The sequence below is a fragment of the Falco biarmicus genome, chromosome 12 (genome assembly GCF_023638135.1).
Source record: "Falco biarmicus isolate bFalBia1 chromosome 12, bFalBia1.pri, whole genome shotgun sequence".
Classification (NCBI taxonomy): Eukaryota; Metazoa; Chordata; class Aves; order Falconiformes; family Falconidae; genus Falco; species Falco biarmicus.
In genome coordinates, this window is record NC_079299.1 from 30,751,382 (window position 1) to 30,770,746 (window position 19,365).

The 19,365-nt window shown below is 37.7% G+C and overlaps 2 protein-coding genes across 4 annotated transcripts in view; one reads left to right on the top strand and one right to left on the bottom strand.

Moving 5' to 3' along the window:
* FANCL (FA complementation group L) overlaps window positions 1-16,933 on the top strand; it is a 30,943-nt gene extending 14,010 nt beyond the window's left edge. Inside the window, exons 7-14 of the mRNA XM_056356764.1 lie at window positions 3,870-3,938; window positions 11,656-11,806; window positions 13,613-13,696; window positions 14,309-14,354; window positions 14,438-14,519; window positions 15,315-15,431; window positions 15,737-15,808; window positions 16,226-16,933. Coding sequence (XP_056212739.1) covers window positions 3,870-3,938; window positions 11,656-11,806; window positions 13,613-13,696; window positions 14,309-14,354; window positions 14,438-14,519; window positions 15,315-15,431; window positions 15,737-15,808; window positions 16,226-16,261 — 657 coding nt within the window. The 3' untranslated portion in view covers window positions 16,262-16,933. The remainder of the gene's footprint in view (window positions 1-3,869; window positions 3,939-11,655; window positions 11,807-13,612; window positions 13,697-14,308; window positions 14,355-14,437; window positions 14,520-15,314; window positions 15,432-15,736; window positions 15,809-16,225) is intronic.
* VRK2 (VRK serine/threonine kinase 2) overlaps window positions 15,871-19,365 on the bottom strand; it is a 46,365-nt gene continuing 42,870 nt past the window's right edge. For all 3 annotated transcript variants that reach the window (XM_056356762.1, XM_056356763.1, XM_056356761.1), the window contains one exon: window positions 15,871-16,565. In XM_056356762.1, coding sequence (XP_056212737.1) covers window positions 16,323-16,565 — 243 coding nt within the window. In that variant the 3' untranslated portion in view covers window positions 15,871-16,322. The remainder of the gene's footprint in view (window positions 16,566-19,365) is intronic.

Sequence of the window (19,365 nt, forward strand, 5' to 3'; positions counted from 1 at the left end):
GCCAAAAAAGAGCTTGTGGAAAAAGTGCTGTTTGGGAATTGAGGTTGCTACAGTAGATTTTAAAAAAGAATAATGCTATCCTACATGCACAGAGTAATGAATGCATAATTAATTTGCTAGTCAGTCCATTACTAAATACATCGATGGAAAAAATTGTTTATAAGGAGGCTGCTATCCTGTACTTAGCATGACACTGAAAATTAAGTGCAGCCTCTTGCCCCTAAGTATTTTTTTCTGGATTTTCGTGGTGACTGAAGTATTGTAACTATTTGGAAGTATAAAAGTGCAGAAAAAAAAATATTAAGTGCAATATCCATTTTTACCAAGCAGCTGCCATGGTCAAACCCTATTACACTTATGCATTGGCTGTTTCTGGTTAGGCCTTAACTTTTCATTGTTCTAAAAGGGGAATCGAGCTTATTGGGTTTGGTTCTTTTTAAAACTAGTGTATTTTCTTTATAAAATATCTGAAGGTGAGACTCCTAATAGCAGAAGAAAGCACTGTCTAACAAGTAAAGATATAGCATAATAAACGGACTAGATTATCCAACTTGTCTGTTGTAACAAGTAATCATCAATTTTATTTTTTTTCCCAAGTGATTTTAATGATGAAGGATCAATTGCTTGTCCTTTTTAAACCATGTGTGCATTTATACTTGCCACAAGAAAAAAATTATATGTGAAACATTGTTTTAGTGACATGTGGATTTGATTTTTCTTCATATGTATGTATCTACTACATTTGAAAAGACTTTGCTGAAGTATTTTTTGAAGGCATTTCTTTTGATAACCTGCTTTAATAAAAGTTTACCTTTGTTATGCTGTTTCTGTGATTAAGGTTAGTATGTGAGCTAAACCTCCTCCCCAACATACTGCTGGCTCTTACCTGTATTCTAGCGGATGGCTTTGTTCAGCCTTGTCCTCATGAATGCTCTACATAAGGCTGCCAAAAATGTTTTTGGGAAGAAACTCTTCAACAATTGATTTGGGAAATTCTTTTTCATGAGATTATCATGTGTATTCAGATAATCCCCTAAATGTTCCTCTGCTATCATTCTTAAAGTTTTGTGTGTATTTTGAGGACTTTTCCTTAACGCTGTCAATGTTGTCGAATGTTTCCGCTTGTTATCCTTGTCTTAATGTGCTTTGTGTTAGGAACTGTCCTTTCAAAACACTGGGTGTCTCTAAACGGCATTTGTGAAGTGTCTAGGAAACTTGGGGTGATCAATTTACACCTGGAAGAACTGAAACTAGTTAAGGCATAGTTAGGTTTGTTAGCCAAATCACGTGCTACACAGTTTTGACTTTGGTAAATGATAAAGTTTAAACTTCATAAAAGGATACATTGTTCAATGCTCACATTAAATTTTGTGAAATAGTTTTCCAGTTTATTTGGTTGAAAATGCCTGGTCCAGAGATCTTTATCCGTTCTTTGTTTAAACAAACAACTAGAGAAGTTTTCTGAAAACAAAGCATGCATCTTTGCAAGTATAACAAACACAATGGGTTTCATTTATCAGATTTCATTTTGTATTGCATGTGAAATGGGTTGGGTGCTTGTCATTTCAGATCCCAAGAATTCAAATAGGCCACTGCAAGAATTTGCATGCCATGTAGTAGTAATCAAGGTGCTATTATCTGAATGATTTGGCAAGGGTTATGAAAATATTTTTTCTAGGTAAAGATAGCTGCATGCGCAAAGATACAAATATTTCGTTTAATGCTTGCTTAAATTGTTCTAAATAATAGGATAATGTATTGCATATACATTTGAATGTAACTAATAACACGTGATATCATTGATATGCTCTGGAATAGTGTTTTAAAATACTGTCTCCTGGGGAATCACTCACCTTTTATTTGTATAGGATTTCACTGCGCAAGGTCTAAAAACATTACGTACATATGTATAGAATCATTGTTGCATAGTTCTTGGCAATTATCTGGTGCACAGTACAATACTGGGGTCTAAAGAAAATTTGACTAAAAATGAAGGGGAAAAGTGCTGTAGGTTTTTTGGTTTGGGGGTGGGGATGGGGGTTAAGTAATACAAAGTTAGTAGAATCTGTTTGCAAGCACTTATTCCAAGGCATTCTACAAAAGGCTGCATAAAATGAATTTACTTACCAAGAAAGTAAACATATAATTGGCTAGTGCTGTTGGGATTTAAATGAGGTAGTCCTAAAACCAGTCCTATGGAAAAATTGTTCTGACTTAGTTTGTTCTAGGCATACTTTTATACACTGAAAACAGGTTTGCGTCTATGCAAGCATTGAAGTATTTAATGAAAAATAATACTGACAATACAAAACCAATAGCACTACAATGCCTACAGTACACGAACAGTAACACTATAATAAAAGAAATCATAACAGCTTTTGTGGATGTACATTTGTAAGTTGTAACTGCCTCCTGTCCAAATTAGTTGCTTCCCTTCTCTTGGTCTGTCACTGTTACTTGTCTTCCACCAAATTGATAAAATGGTGAAGCACAAGATACTCAAGTTGTAGGAGTTGCCTTCAGAAATTGGATACCTACAGAAACCACAAATGAAAGCAAATTAAAAGGCAAGTTGAAACAAATTTATGTGAAATCCATTAATCCACTAGATCATTATTAAAATCAGAGCAATGAAGAATGGGTACGCTAGGGAAGCTGTATCTCTTTTTTGCTCTTTGCCATAGAGAACAATTTGAAACTAATTACTGTAGAATTACATTTTACATAAATAAAGACACATTTCAAAAATTCTTATCAATTGGTTGACAGACATTTGATAGGTAGGGACAGTGTCTGTGTCTTCTGTGTCTAGAGGTTTACATTGGATGGAGAATGGTTATGGGAAGCAGCACAGCTAAACTTCTACTTTGTCTATAGCTCTTTTTAATTCTGTGAGGAAGCTGGGACTTTTTTTTGTATGTCTCCCCAAATAAGACTGTGTGTAACATTTTCTTGTGTTGGCAGTTGATACAATAATAATATAATTTCTATAACTGCTGTGTACATCACTGTTAGAATTTGAAAGGTTGCATAGGACTAAAGGAGGCAGATTCTCAGGTGAATAAAATTTTGGATAGGTGCTCTTAAAAAACATACAGTTCATTTGTAATTAGATGTTTCTTTCCGTTTCTACTTTATTTTTCAGAAAATACAGTTTTTTTCCACAGATCTCATATTGGGTGCTAAACAGCAAAAGATTTACAAGTGTAATGAATAGTCAGTGGTTATCTTTTGAGTTCTCAAACTTTTATAACTTCAGTTTCCTTAATACAGCTGGTTTTTTCTTTTCCTTGTTGGTACCTTTTCATTCGGGGCAGGGAGTTGTTTTAATTTTGCGCGTGTGTTCATTCATCTCTTTCTAAATAGTTATGTACTTTGATTACTTCCTCTTTCAAAAAACAAAAAAATGTTGCCAATCAGAGCAAATAGTCTGGTTTAAATGAAAATTAGTTCTTGACTCATGAAGGGTTTATTGGAATTTTTTTTGTTTTTAATAGTTTTTAAACTTTCCTATTCAGTACAGGTAACTGAGGAGAAATAGTTTTAAAATATTTGTTGGTTTTTTGTCTTAAGTTCTTTTTTAATGTGTCTTTGTTAACACTGAACACAGAAAACTGATTTTCTTGCCTTTACTAAAATTTGATATATAAGAACTCTTTACAGTAGATTTCTTCTTTAAATGATAATTAACATTCATAACTATTTATGAAAATGCTTTACATAGTGTTTCCTCTAAGAGCCAAGTTCTCAAGATGCTTGAAGTGCTCGTATTTCGTTATCAAATTTGGCAGCTGAGTATTGGTCTGATTTCAAATTATTTAAAAAAAATAAAAAGAAAAGAAAAACTGTATTTCCTTTCTTTTTCTCAGTATCCATCAGAACCACCGGATTGCCTTGTGGATTTTCCTGTTCAGTTTGCTATTTCTTGGATGCCACAGGTAAACTGCTGTACTATACATCTTTTTTTAATAACTAGAGATACCTGTGCAATACGAAGGTGGTAATGAGGGGTTGGACTTCTATTTATTAACTCCAACTTTTTTCCCCTCTGTGCATTTTACTGTTACACGTGCTTAAGTAAATGTTATGATGAAGTTTTAAATATTTTCCTTCACATATAGATAGACTTTGCGTGTTGTATGCTTTGCAGTCATACTGGCTGTTTTTTTCTTAAGCTGTTCATACAGCTGAAATATCTTTTAGAATTATATTGGGAAAATAAATGCATGAGAAATGATTATCTAACAGAAAAGAAGCACTCTCTAAAGTTGACAGACACAAAAAAAAAAAGAGGTCTCCCCTAGATGGTTATCATGTATAGTTTTCATAACAAAACTTCTGTGGTTACAATTAAAAGAACAACAGGAAAGAATGTAATTCTGATTTTCTAGTTTAACTGGTATTGTTAATAGAAAGAACTAAGAGCCGTTGTCTTTTTTTCAGTCTCTTGCATTATTTCATGTATCTTTTTTTTTTCCTTAATAGAGCATGTGTACTTGATTAAATGGATTTAAATGTGACCACTTAGATGTAAGTTAATTTGAATTGTCTCTAGAAAATAGTTGATGTTTAATTTCATTTAATTCAGGAAAATAGATTTTACATAAATGATTGCATTTCATAATTCTAACTCTCGCGAGGATTTCTACCCATCAATAAAGCCTGTCTTTGCGATACTAAATTTACATAGGGAACGTGGCTGAAAGGTTGCAGCAGAAGGATTTTAAGACAGACGCATGATTTTGACTGCAAAGCTCAGGGTTCTGTGTGTCACCCTAGATCCTATAATATGAGATCATGAGGAAATAACTGCAAGAATGGACCACTGGAAATGAAAAATATATTTAGTATCACATGAAATTTTCAGTTTTGATCCTCTGGTATGGTTTGGAACAATTTGAACAGATACTGTTTCTCCCTTAAATTAACTGGTTTCCATATACTACAGTCAGGATTTCAAGTACTGTTTCTAACCTCAAACTTTATGCATAATTTTAATAGTATTTTCTTAATTTTACAGCCTTGCAATTTCTGTTGCCTCAAATTAACAACATTTCAAATATCCTTGACAGTCATTGCTTTTCTGTGTTTACTGTTAGTAATTTTATAGCTACTAGCTGGACTTATGTTTTAATAAAACGTTCTTGAAAAACATGCTGTGAATCAGCTGCCTTTGACAAGTTAAAGATGGGAGCGAATTTATTAATATTGACACTACAACCAAGTTAAAAAATTACTATTAAAAATATGACATTCTTAAAACATTTTTACATTTAGAATTACCTATGGACTGTTTGAAAACATGAACAATAGACATTTGGTTGTAACGGAAAACCTTGTTTTGAAATCATGTGATACTAATTCTAGCTGTAATACTGAACCAAATACCAGCAACTTGTGTGTTGTGCTCACAGAAACGCTTTAGTTGTACAGTCTTTTTTGAAAATGGACCTTATCTGTGTGGGTGACATGAACCTAACACTTCTGGGTAAAACTGTGTGTAGTGATTCTGCAAATTGTGTTTATTATGAAAATGCATGGAAAGCACTGCAGTGAGCAGCCTTCATGCCGTGGTAAAATAGGGGTTAAGCTTCGATCATGCTGAAGCACCACTGGTAGCGGAATTTAGCAGGTCCTAAAGTGGTTGAAAATTTTGGTTCATAAAAGGGAAAAAGAACATGCTGTACCTATTTTCTAGTAAAATAACATGAAGTTTTCATACTGACAGGTCTTTAATTTTAATATTTGCTGGTCATTGTTAGTGTAGAAACTGACAAGGCTTAACTAAATGTGCACAGTTGCACTATTAGAATATAAAATCCTATGCAAGAAAATATGAATAGATTTCAGGTGATTGTATTTTTTTTATTTCCCCCACCCCCATGTGTGTGCTGTTGCCTATTTCAGTGCTCATGGACTTTAAACTTGAGGGGTTGTTGGGCTGTTGTGTTGGTTCCCCCCCTTCCCCCCCCACCCCCCCCGGTATAATAATAGACATGGCTTTATGGCATCCATATTAAAAATGGGTAATTTTCCTTATGGTCCCTGTCTTCCTGCTGGGTTGATAATGTTTTGATGTATTTTTCTTTTGCTCTGATGAGAGGTCTGCTGCTGCTGCTCTGACATATTCATTTGGATGAATAATTATAACTTGCACAATGTCAAGCTGAAGATGGTAGGGTTTTGTGCGTCATGACAAGCCTAGTAGCCAGTGCAGGTGTCTCACAGCATGATCAGCAACAGCCAGTGTATTCTGGCTCAGAGGAGACATTTTAGAGTAGTAAGAAATCAGCACCAAGGGCAATGCTGCTGCTGCTGCTGCTACTGTTACAAGTGCCAAATAAATGCAGAGTGCTTCTCAATGACAAGTGCAAGAACATCTACTTATTTCGGTTATATTCTTTTTCTAAATAACCAGATAAATGTGCTGTCTCCACATTTTAGCATACACTGTAAGTATAGTTCTGTCGTTTCAGTGCATCTATTCTGCTGCCCTCGCATCAGGGTATTGTTTCTGTGCTGACCACTGCCCACCTGGTTGGCTACATGAAGGTCATGAGAGTGGAAATTAATGACTAATGAGGTCATGCAGCCAGCCAACAATGAAACAGTAGTACAAGATTTAGAAGATACAGTGGTATGAATGAGATTATTCTTTAGTTATTTTGATGAAAACACAATAAAATGCATCATAATTGTGCTTTTTCTTAGAGCTTCACAGACACCAGCTTTATATGCATCTATAAATACAAAAAATGGAGGTGGTTGACAAGACACTTTATAAAGATTTCAGAGTGTTGTGTCTCAGTTTGATTTGTGCTAAGGAGGGGGAGAATTGTTAGAGTACTCTTCATGACAAATAAACAGTTTCTAAACAAATCTAAAGAATCATAAATTATTTAGGTGATACAGGTGATCCATTTTCCATCTTAACAACTATACGCTTTATTAAATTGTGTTCTGTCTACAAATTCATAAAGGGCAAGCACATAACTGCACCTAGAATTTAGGCTGCTGTACCTTTTCCATTAGGATGCTTTTCAGTTGTGTTAAGTTGGGTTAAGCAAATTCTTTGTTTTTTTTTTAAAGGAAAAAAACCTGATCTTTCATCAGTTGTGCTGTATTTACCTTAATTAGAACTTTCTTACTACTGTTCAATTAATATTTAGTTCATCCAGGATTTAGGGCAGGTGTTTGAAATTTGGCAGAACAGCAATATAGGCATGTAGCACTTCTTCAAAGTAACTGGAAGGTTTCATGGATTTTATGGCAGGCACCGACAGACTTAGGACTTCATTCTTCCCAGCCTCTATGGCTCTAGAAATAAGAACCAGGAGTAGAGTGACTTTTTTTTTCCATTCCTTCTTATATCTTTAATTGAAGGAAAGAGTGTATGGGTAATAGGGCTGAAATCGGGGAAAGTGTTTGAACTAGAATAAAGTAAAAAAAAAAAAGGGGGGGAAGAATTGGCCTGAGGAGCTACCAGTGATGAGACAGAGATGAGGGTGTGGAGGATAGAAATGGAAACACAAGTTGCAAAACTACACGAGAGTCTTTCCTGGTAGAAGAGAAGGTATGTGCCACTAGGAAATGGGTAGGTCCAGAATATCTGATTTTCACAGACTGAAGTGTGTGCTTCATCTCCTACCAGTGTTGAAATGAATGGAGGATACATAGTCTGGTAGCACAAAGGTAATGTTCGGGTCAAAGTTTTCTAAAACTTCCGGAGAATCACCGAAGTTGATATGTTTACATGTCTGTCATGTCTGTTTCCTGTAAAATAACCAATTTAACCCAGTCTCTACACACACCTGTTTCGGAAGTTAAGATCACAGAATCATGCCCTGCAAATTAACATTTCCTTGCTGTTCAGTCCAAAGGAGACTGTTGGTATAGCTTGTATCAGTGTATGTCAGGTGTTTGCCACATAGAGCCTTGAACAACTAGGACTTTGAGGCTGAATATATGCTTTGTTGAGAGAGAGAACAGTGCCAGAAGTCACTTACAGTGACTTTCACAAGTCATTCCTAAGTAGTCTGTTTTCTACACTCACAACTTGAAATCTGAAAGATCTGGAGAAGTGTTTAGTGTTTAAAGCTTTAACTATGGTCACAGGAGGTGATGCTCTGATAAAAACAGTCCTCTAGCCAGATGAAAGGATCGCAAGCTGAGTATCCCAAACTAACATTTTCTCTTGTTTTTCCATATGAAAACTCAGAGTGAGGCCATCTATTCTGAAAATATATTTTGATGATAAGCTCAATAATATTTTTGGGCTGCTCAGTTGCGGTGGTGGTCATTATAGAGAGCTGAAGGGAATGGGATCATTAAATCATGCAGCGTAGCTCTGTCAAAAACTTACCAAGCTCCCACTTGCAAGTAGTGAGGTGACCGGGCAGTGTCAGGTGTTCTCGGACCTCAGGCTGTAAGGGACAGCAAGTGAGCTCCAACTGCTGACTTTGTAGGAACTCAGATTTGATGGGTCCTTTAACGAGCCTGAGCTCTAGGTCTAATCTCCTACGGCTGCTGTAGTGTAGATAATAGTAGTTAAGAATCACATCTCCTCTTACACTGCTTTGCTAGTCTAAACCAGTAAAAGTTTTTTGGCCTTGTCTAATGGTAGACTCCCCATTCCTCATCTTAGAAGCTTCTGTCGCAGCTGTGGTTGGTCTGCTTGAGGAGGTCTGGTCAGAATCATGCGCAGTGTTTCAGGTCGGACCGCGCCCTCCCTGCTGCCTCCTGCACAAGATCAAGTTAGAAAAGACGGTGGTTCCCAGCTCAAAACCCCCGCGTTAAAGTGCTGTGACTACTCTAGTCCTAGCATTTCCTTACCTCGTTACTACTCGTATGGGCAGCTGATGTCGCGGTCTTCAGTAGTCGGAAATAAAATGCAAGGTTCATATTATATGTTAAAAACACCTTCATTTTGTTTTAGGTTGTTGTGAAGGATTAAATGGACACAGTGGTCTTTGGTTTTATAATGTGTGGTTTTTTCTGATGAGCATGGAAACCTAACGGATACAGAGGATGGAGTAACCGGTTTGGTTTTGCAAGTGCTGTTTAGAGTCAAGGCAGCCAGCGATAAGATCCAGGACTACGAACATCTTCTTTTCCAAAGAATCATTGGCATATTTCATGCAAATTCTAACGCATTTGTACCAAAGTGATCAAGAAACAAAGAGTTTGTGCTGTTTGACATTGTTAGCAACTATCTGGGTGTAGCGTAGACAAACAAAAAAAGCATGACGGCAGTCTTTTAGAGAAGTGTTGGGCAATGACCAAAAATTAGTTGGTTATTAAAATAAAAAAGGATGTTATAGTTTCCATGGTTTGCATGACAAGCACGCGGTGTATGTAAATAGCTAGAGATGCATTTATGTATATAGCAGGAGACAGCTGGCAACATCAGTGAAGCATGCAAATAAGATCAAATGAACAGTACGTTTAAAAAAAAAAAAGATTTAACTACCTTTTTAAGGAACATCATTGAAAAATTACAATTAGTATTAAAATTAATTGGATTTTAAAACTTATCTGTGGGTTATAATCCCTTGATGTTTCTTTTTTCTAGTGAAACCCTTTGAATTCCCGGAAGATAAAGATAAAAATGATTATTAGAGGATTTATCTGTATGTGATATAGAAAAATGTAAAAAATCAAAATGGAAAGCAACTGTTGCAAGTACCAGAAAATTATGCTATTAATTTAAGTGTCATCAGAGCACAAAAGATCACATTTCAGGACTGTGTGGAAATTATTAAAATACTGGAAATAATAGTACTTAAGATGAAGATATTATACTCTAAGATGTGGTTAAGTGACTGACACTATTATATCACTTCAGGTATTATGAAAGTAACAAAATGCTTTTAAAGATAATAAGCGTTACATTTTGAGATTGGCAGTATTCACACTTTTCTGCTTAAGTGCTTTCCTACTTTAATATAATCTAATAACAGCGGGGAAAAGGTAGCATTTTATTTCTGAGCTACACTGTTTCTTTCTAAAATACGTATGTGTAAAATGTAAAAACTTATTACATGTAAAAATCATGTTTCTTCATCTGAGAATGTTAATGTAATTTGCTTCTTTTTGTCCAGGTGAGGAGGAAGGAACATAATTACTAAACATTAGAGGAAACCATTCCACATGTATTTCGTGTTATTTACAGAAAAATGCCTCTTTAAGAAGTGAACCTTCTTAAGGAAGGTTTTTCTTTTCGATCCCAAGAACTTGTTCCTGGGCCAAAAGATACCTGAAACCTGGCCCGTGTTACATCTTTCTTTGTTTTTCAAAGCGTACTTCACAATCTCTTTATCCGAACTGAAGTCTGGTTAGTTCTCTCCTGTTTGTCCTGCTTTTGACTCATGCATTTAATTATTCAGTTGTGTTCTGCGGAAATGATTTCAGAGTACCCTTTGGTGCTCCCAAATGATTCCTCTTCTTCCACTCGTGAGTTTCCTGTTGCTGAACAATTTGAGCAAGCAAGTTATGAGAAAGTCTCCAAAACTCTTCCCCCCCGGCCCCCTTTGGTCTCCCTTCGCTGCCGCCTTTGTGGTTTCTTCACACCTTCACTTTTTTCCTGCCATAGATCACTCCTCCCCACGAAGCCCTGTTCTGACTGCTCCGTATTCTCCTACTTGGCTGTTCATGACACTTCCCAGTTCCTCCACCGATTCCCTCTTGGGTCAGGCCCAAAGCCCCTGTGGGGCGCTACTCCAGACAGAACTGGCCTCTCTCCTTTTCGTGCATTCTCCATTTGCTTTTGGTTCCCTACATTTGTGTTTTGTACCCTCTGGACATCTGCATGTGGAAGGGCTTTAACTTGACTGCTGACTCTTTTCTCTACTTGAACTAGTCTTTCCCTGTAGAACTAGTAACTTATATTGTGCTCACAGATGATTTTAAAAAGACTTCTTTTGCGTTGCTGTTCTGTATGTTGTCCTGTATAATGAAAGATTTTTTCTGATTCCATCTAATCCACTCTCAAATACTGAAATCCCTTGAGTGTAATCCTCTGATTATTAGATGGCTTCTCCTTCTCTTGCGGTATTTGCATGGTTTGAAATCTAATGTTAAGTACCTGTTTTTATACTGCTCAATTTTGAGATAATTATGGCATGTGGTAGGCTATCTTTCTTTAGAGTTGTTAAAAAATAAATAAGCTACTTTAGTTATGTGGATATTTCTGTGTATTTGTATTTGGTGCCACTGCCGCGGGGCTCAGCCAAAGTAGAGACAAAATCTTAAAATGTTAGAAGTTTGATAGTAGATAAATGATTTTTCCTTTCATTTTACAGTAGTTGTTACAAGTTACAATGCAGGTTAATAATTGTTACCAGTTTTCAGGGAAGTTTTCTGAAAAGGAGTATATAAAACACCATCAAACGCAGGTATGATGTACGTATATCACAACATGTTAGAACTATCAGGATTAAGAGTACTTATTTGTACTCTGCGTGTAGCTATTCTCTCGTTGGGTTGCTTCAGTGGAAAACCCCTGAGGTTCAATGTTTTAAGCTACTGTGATGCAATCGGATACTAGATTTTAACGCTGCCTATATCACATTGTATCACCTAGTTTGTTTTTTAAATATTCTGTGTGTCTGTAGGTGGAAACTATATGAAATTTGTTTAAACTTCTTCTTTTCTTAGAACTCCTTAGTAGACATTTATAATCAATTCCTGGTGGCATTAGAATCGCTGAAAGAATTCTGGGATGCCATGGATGAAATTGATGAGAAGACATGGGTGCTTGAGCCAGAAAATCCCACCCGGAGCGCTACAAAAAGAAGAATCGCAATAGGTATGAAGAGATTTGAAGGAACACCGTGGATTTGAGAAGCAGAACCAAGGGTGCTGTTTTGCTTTGCTTATCTAATCAGATGGTGCTTGTTGCAGTTAGGAAAACGAAAGGTAGCACTGAAAACCAACAAGACGCAACTCTCTTACTTCGTGTATTTATTTTATTTTTTTTGCGTATATTTTGTGTATCCTCAGAATACTCAGCCTGTTTAGAAAATCAGTTACAACTTTGTGGTGTTCCAGAAAATTGAAGTTGCTGCAGGCAGTTTTTGTGTATTTCTGAACATGTGACTGTCATGAGGACTTGCATAGTAACTCTAGAGAGAAGATCAGTATTTGTAAGAACTCAGCTTAGATGAAGCACTTATCTCCTTCACAAATTCCGGATTTTTTAACAGAGTATTGCTTTAGATTGATCCGGTCCTGGAAGAGTGAAAGGAATGTTAGAGTACAGTCAAAAGTGAGAAGAAAAGGGGGTTAAAAGAGGCAGGTGGAAAGGACAGAGAAATTAAGAGAAGAGAGGAAATTAGAGGCTTACAGTGTCAACCATCTGAAAAAGTACCTAATTCATACGCTGACGTCTGGCATTTTAAGGTCTTAATATATGTAGGGTGAGGAGTCTTGTAATGGTAAAGGAGCAGCTTGCCCCTGTCAGAGGTCAGAAATGCGGGGAACTGTTATCTTTGAGAGAGGAGTTCTGATTTGTAGCTTAAATCCTAAATACCAACAGCGTAATTGCAGAAGTGGGCAAATGTGCAGGGGACCAAAGCAGAGCAGTTGTCCCCAAAACCTGCGGAAGGGCTGATCACCTGCAGAGGGAGGCAGGAAAGGAGCTGGTGGTGCTGAGGCTGCTCCCTCTGCCCCCTTGGCTGGGGTGGAGGGAGGGACAGGACAGAAAAGGTTCAGCAACTGGCTAAAATGCCGTGGGTTGGACAACGCTGCTTTTGTGTGTGTGTCTGCAGTCAGGATGGCTTTGTCTTGGTCCTGCTGCACTTTGACACAGGCCAATGAAAAGGAAAGAAAAGCCTCAAAAAGCGCCTCACATTAGTTCAGGGGAGGGCAGCCCTGGGCTTTGAGCCCTTTGTTGTCGGTCACAGACAATCTTCGGTTATGACAAAACTTTGATTTCATTCATTCCAGTTTCTTCGAGGAGGGAAAGCCTAACGTACCTCTTAATTACAAAAAGTGTTGGGTATCGCCTGGTTTTGCTGCCAGGTTTTTAACGTACATCCAGAGCAGTTTTGAGCTGTTTACCCCTGATGAAGAGCAGACTTTAGGGGGATGATGGGATGCTTTGCAGAAGGAAATTATTTGCTATTTCAAGAATAATGCCACTGCTCGCTCAGTCCGGGAGCATGCTGTGGAGGGGACTTTGACTTCTTAATATTGTCTTTATGCTTCTCTTTTTGACTGCAAAAGGCAATGAGGAATTAGTAACAATTGATCTCTACTACCTTTAAAATTTTGCTAGGATTTCAAATGGATTACATCATCTAGCTTGAGTTTGATTGTTCAGAAATAAGTGTTAAGGTTAAGACTAGTCTAAAAGGAAACTCAAGACTGGCAGGTTTTTTAAATCAGTTGCTATTTGTAATTACAGTCCATTGAAATTTGAGTATTTAATCTATACTGATACTTTGTACAATTTATTTGGGTACCTACCAACTTTTTATTATTTATCATAATGAAAACCAGCCTCGATTAACCAATTTAAAAGTGCTTGTAAAAAAAGGTTGATGCTTCCGTTCTCAAATAACTGAGTGCGACAAAAAGCTTCCCCTGTGGCTTAGTTGCTTTCTTGTTGTAGGGAACAATGTCTCGGTGAACGTAGAGGTAGATCCTCGGCATCCAAACATGTTCCCTGAGTGTTATTTTCTTGGAGCAGATCACGGTAAGGCAGCAGACATGCACCGTTTGTTTCTCTTCTAGAATCTGAGCTGTGGTGAGCGTGTGCTGGTGTCAGCGCTGTCAGCTCCTGGGGTACACTTCACTTAGGCAGAGCCAGGAATTCGGCTGAATACATGTGTAGGAGAGTTTTACACAGTAGATGCTGGGGGTTTAACAACCTAAATCCATAGCATGCTGTTTCCCTGTCTGAGTGATGCTATTTTCCAGTGCTTTCCTAGCATAGTTTAGAGGGAACCCTGTGTCCTACAGATGGTAACCCAATCGTGTTTATATTTTTATGTAATTTTCTTTTGAAAAAATAAGAATTTACTACATATGTCCTAATAGCAGGTGGAAATATTTTTTACTCCATGTTCTACAGCTTCTTACCAGTTTTTTAAGGTAACTACGATCACTCTTCAACAGAATAATATTTTAAATATTAGCGTAATGAACTCCTCACAGCTAAAAACCAAGAGCAGTCACTGACTTAAGTACTGTAAATAATTAAAAACTCCCAGCCCATGCCTCCTCCTTGAGTGCTGAAATCTGAGAGGTTGAATTGGGTGGGGAGGATCCTAAGGATGATGTAATTATTGATGTACTTTGTTTGCAGTGGTTAACCCTTTGAGAGTTAAGCTGAACGGCAATATACACTTATGGTAAGCATCCTACAGGCCTGAAACTGAAATGGTATTTGCCGTTCCCAGTGTTGACTTTTTTTCTCCCTCTCTCCCATCTGCAGGGATCCAGAAATCAGTTTATTACAGAATTTGAAAGACCTCTTGGAAATTGATTTTCCACCTCGTGCTGCGTTAGAAAAAAGTGTAAGTTGCTTTTTGTTAATGATCAGTCCTTATTTCTGAATACGTAAAACTTAAATGGTCGCTTTATAACTGCCAGCAGAAATAAGAGACTTGGAAGAGAGGTAATTGGATTAATATATTGTCATAGGGACTTCTGAACTTCAAGCAACAATTGTCAGAGCTTGTTAACCTTTGATTAGAGGTGCACACTTTCCTGTGGCCTTCATAGCAGTAAGGCGATTAATAACAGGCTTCACTATTAAAAGGGAAGGAGGAAGTTCCAGAGTAGCTAATGAGATGTGGAAAATCCAAACATTCTGTTATGGATGTTGATGACTTAAGTTCTAATTAGGTAGAGCTGCTTAGAGGGGACAAGAGGCCATCCAAATACTGATGCATTTCAAACAAACTCGGAATTAATTTTTGACAATGCTGTAACACTGGATTACTAGCTTCGCTTTCACTTGTGAAATTTTTAAATTAATATCTGACGGAGGTCTTGCGTCTAATGTCCAACTGTAATGACAAATCATTGTGTTTAATAAAAAGGAAACAATGGGGCCCAAGAGCATGAAAATGCTTGTCAAACCAGATGCAATTTGGTGAGAGGATAAAATATAACAGAGTGTAAAGCCTGGAACATCTGGCAACTAATCTCACTCTTTATGCCATAATGGCATAAACATATATATTGAAGGCAAAAATATTTAGTAACTCCAAGTAACAAAAAATGCAAAAGCAAAGACAAATAGTTGAACGTGGTTTCTGTGCTACCAGCCCTGCCGCGCTGTAAGCTAAACCGTGTTGTGTTTTAAGGATTTTGCTAAGGACTGTGGAATCTGCTACGCCTATCGCCTCAACGGCAGCGCTCCCGATCAAGTGTGTGATGATCCCCGATGTGGACAACCCTTTCACCAGGCTTGCCTGTTTGAGGTAAAGTCATTAGCAGGGCCAACTTTGGTTTTTCCAGAAAATCAGCGTTGCCCGCTTAAATTGCAGATGAAGCAAAATCCTTTAAGGGTGCTGCAGCAGTCACTGTGCTTCCTCTTGTCTTCTGACCCCAATTCACACAGAAGCTCGCAGTGGAAGGGAACCCACCTCCCTCTGTGTGTACACAGACTGATGTGACCCACGCCACTGCCAGATGTTGATCTTTTGAAAACCACCTGGGAGAACAGATTGTTCTTAAATTCAATACGAAATGAATGTGAATTTTAATCCACTTCCTTCTATTCCAGTGGCTACAAGGTCTTCCTTCAAGCAGACAGAGTTTTAACGTCATCTTTGGTGAATGCCCGTATTGTAACAAGGTAAGGAAAGCCAGCGACAATGATTGTAACAGTTTTTTTAAAAAAAAAACAGAATTTGAGGCTACTATCTTCCCTTTAAATGTTGGAATTAAAAAGAGGAAGACTTTAAATTCCCATGCATTTAATGCATCAGTATTTAACTAAAGTTTTCTGAAACAGTGTAAAGATGGCTGCATGCCAGTTATCCACGTACTGGTGTCCATGTAACTAAATTATACTTTTTTAATATTGTAGCAAAGGTCCAGTTAAAAAAAAATAAAAATGAATCCAAACATTTGTAATACAAAACTGCCTTGTACAAATAGCTTACTCAATGCTTATGTATGCACTACACATCTGGGAAATTTAAGAGAACTTGCCTGTAAGAGATAGGTATTGACAGTCTTGTTTACAAAAAAAATAATCATCTTTTTCAAGCCCCTGACACTGAAATCTTCAACGAAGAAACTCTGAGAAAAAACCTGCGTGCTGGGAACACCGCTGCACTTACACTGAAGGCGTGGACACAGTGACATCAAAGCAAATACAAGGAAAGTAGTATTAGTGGCAGAAGTACAAGTATAGCTATACTGTAGTGGTATGTTTCATCAGTAAATGCAAGCCTAAATAGGAGAGCGAGAGAAGGACGGATGATGTCAGAACTGGTTTCTTCTAATGATCCTGGATGATCTGTAGCTAAGGGTTGATCTTGTTTCTTTTGGGGTTCTAAGAATGTTCCTGGGGGGTTGAATGGTGGTGGTTCTCTTGCAGCGTCTTTCTGCAGGGGAAAAAAAATAGTAATAATGAACTTAATATTGAATAACTAAGATGTGAATTGGAAAAACAGAGATATCAGAGATGACATCTAGGTATTTAAGTTATCCTAGAGAGAAAGCAATACAAAACTTACCAAGTCTTAGCTCTGGCATGTGTGTGTGTACATACCTCTCCCTCTCTGGGATAAGCAGGTATAAGTATATTGTACACAGTAAGTGTATAACATTAGGTATGATTAAACACCTAAAGAGACATACTCTTCATTGCTGAAGTCAACAGCTGAAATTCTTCTATAACTTGTTTCAAAAAATGTTAATTTTAGAAGTCTTTATGTGTTCTTGCCAGTAAAGTTTCAGCCTGGAAACCCTAGACATTACTCTGGAGTTTGATTTGCCATTTTAGTTTGTACAAGTTTTTGCATTTCACCGTGATTGATCACAGACAGCAGCAATGTGCTAGTAGCCGGGGTTTGTTGTGGCTGGAGGGGGCGGGTGTAGGGCTCCAGCAGCACTGTCATCCTCACCTTACCTTGCTGGTCTCCATCTCTGAAAGGAATCCCCAAACACTGCCAATCTGTTTCTCATATATTCAGGGCTTGACCGTATTTTCCACTGTCTCTTAGAAAAAAATGTCACTTTTGGCTTCCTTTCTGTGCCCCCATTCACAGGCTGTTACGCTTTACAGTATGTCCCACTCAATTTCAACCCTAGTAGTATCGTTTTCTTGGAGAAAACTAATAACCTAAATTGTAGTTCCTTGTCTGTCTTCCTGTTTTATTCCTCTTTCAAATTAGTGACAGGCATGCCTGTTTCTTTGCTCTTGATTACATATGGGCCCCATCTGATAGAAAGGTGCTGTTCTGTCCGCCACAAAGGCAGCTCAGAGGGTTTTCTTCTCTGCTTTTTGTTGTTTCGATATTATTTTCTAGATGTTACTTCTTTCTCTCTTCCCAGTTTATTAGCTGTCCTGTCTCTCACACACATCCTGCTCCCATCAGCCAGGTGTTCCCCTTTCAGCATAAAAATGTTTCTCCTTTTAATTTATACCTGAAGTGTAACTGCTTTCCAGGAGCATCTCACTGCGCCAGCCCGCTCGTTCGTTCATTGTCCCAGCCAATTGGATGTTTTTTCTGAATTTACTTCCCCAAAAGACAAACCAAGGAGCAAGAACCTTCCCTCCTAGTTCTGTATTCAGACCCTTAACGGCCTCTTCTGTTAACAACAACAGGGTGGCCATCCCGGCCAGGTGACGGGGAGGTGACCACAGTTAACTGCTCCAGGCAGCTGCCTAACCACAGTGCTTGGAACCGCGCTCGGGAGAACGCGTGGCAGTCTCACACCACTCCAGTTCCCCCCCAAACCGCTGGGGTTTTTCCCCGCTTTTGTGCCTGAAGAATCCTCCCGAATTTTCATAACCTTAGTACTCTAAAATTTCCAAGTTATAGTTTGTGTGTGTATATATATAAATACATATAATAATAATTTCTAAAATATACAGCTTTCCTTTACCAGTCTCCTAAATTATGTGAAAGGGAGTGAGAGGAAGTCTGCAAAATGGAACGAATACAATCCTGCCTTTTTTCCTTCTCTGGTTTCTCGTTTGAGTATCTTAAATGTTATCTGACACCTGTTTTAGCTCTCCCCTGTTAACACAGGATACTCCACCAAACTAACAGTGCTGCAGCTATGCAGAATAATCATATTGGAATAGCAGCTCTTTCTTTAAAAGAGACCAAATGAAAACACAAATATAATCTAAATACCAGACCGGTAATTGGTCCCTGTTTTATAAAAATGTAATTTTCCTTTCCTCCTCCAAAAAGGAAGTAAACACAGATCCCCAAGTTACTCTCTGGTGTCAAGATCTATACTCCACCCTGTGCACTTGCTGTTCACGTGAACAGGGGAAGTTACTCCAGCATGATTCCTCCCCTCCCCCCCCCCCCCCCCCTCATGTTGGAAACCTAAATGTGGCTCTCTTTCCATAGCTACTTCTTTCTTAGGACTGCAGTTGCTTTTACACAAAATACAGAGGAAGGAGGTGATTTACTGTTCAGTGGTTTGTGGGGGGTTTTTTTGCTAATATATTTTAAATTTTACATTTGAGGACTAGGAAGTGGTGCTGGAATATCTTCATGTTGCAAAGCTGCATTTGCTACTTAGAGTCACTGAGGACTCCCGAGACGCATCAGAAGCTGTCTACCTTGCCGTCAGCCAAACATCACCAAAAATTGTTCTGCTCACCACTTTACTGCCTGATGCTCTCAGGTACAGCTGTGCTTTTTCTGCTTTACTCTCCTAGCTTGTACCGGAGTCTCCAGGCAGTGATCAGCAGACTGCTTGAATCAAAGAATTTTGGATTAATTATAAAGCTGTCTTTAAAGTTGCGTTTTTGTGTTTATTAGAAATTGTCCTCATTTACAGAGTTATTTTTTTATATGAAAGAAAAACGGTAGAATCTCTTTGTTGAAACACACTTAAAACTCCACAGAAAAGGAGCACAGAGTGATTACTAAGATGTATTTTATTCTGCATTATTTTTACTAAAACCTTGATTAATTTTTTCATCAATTTTTTAATGTACAGTTGAAGAGTAAGACTGAATACATTCATTCAACCCTTTTATGCAGTAAATTACCAATAATATTTGAAATGATTTAACTATTGAAATCCTCAGATTAAAAGGTGAGAATTTAAGAACTTTATAATTAAAGAGTGCTATTTCCCACTATGTAGAAAAGGAAACTACTGAAGTTAAGTTTCTACCAGGAAAACAGTGGGGTCCACAAAGGGAGTTGTCAT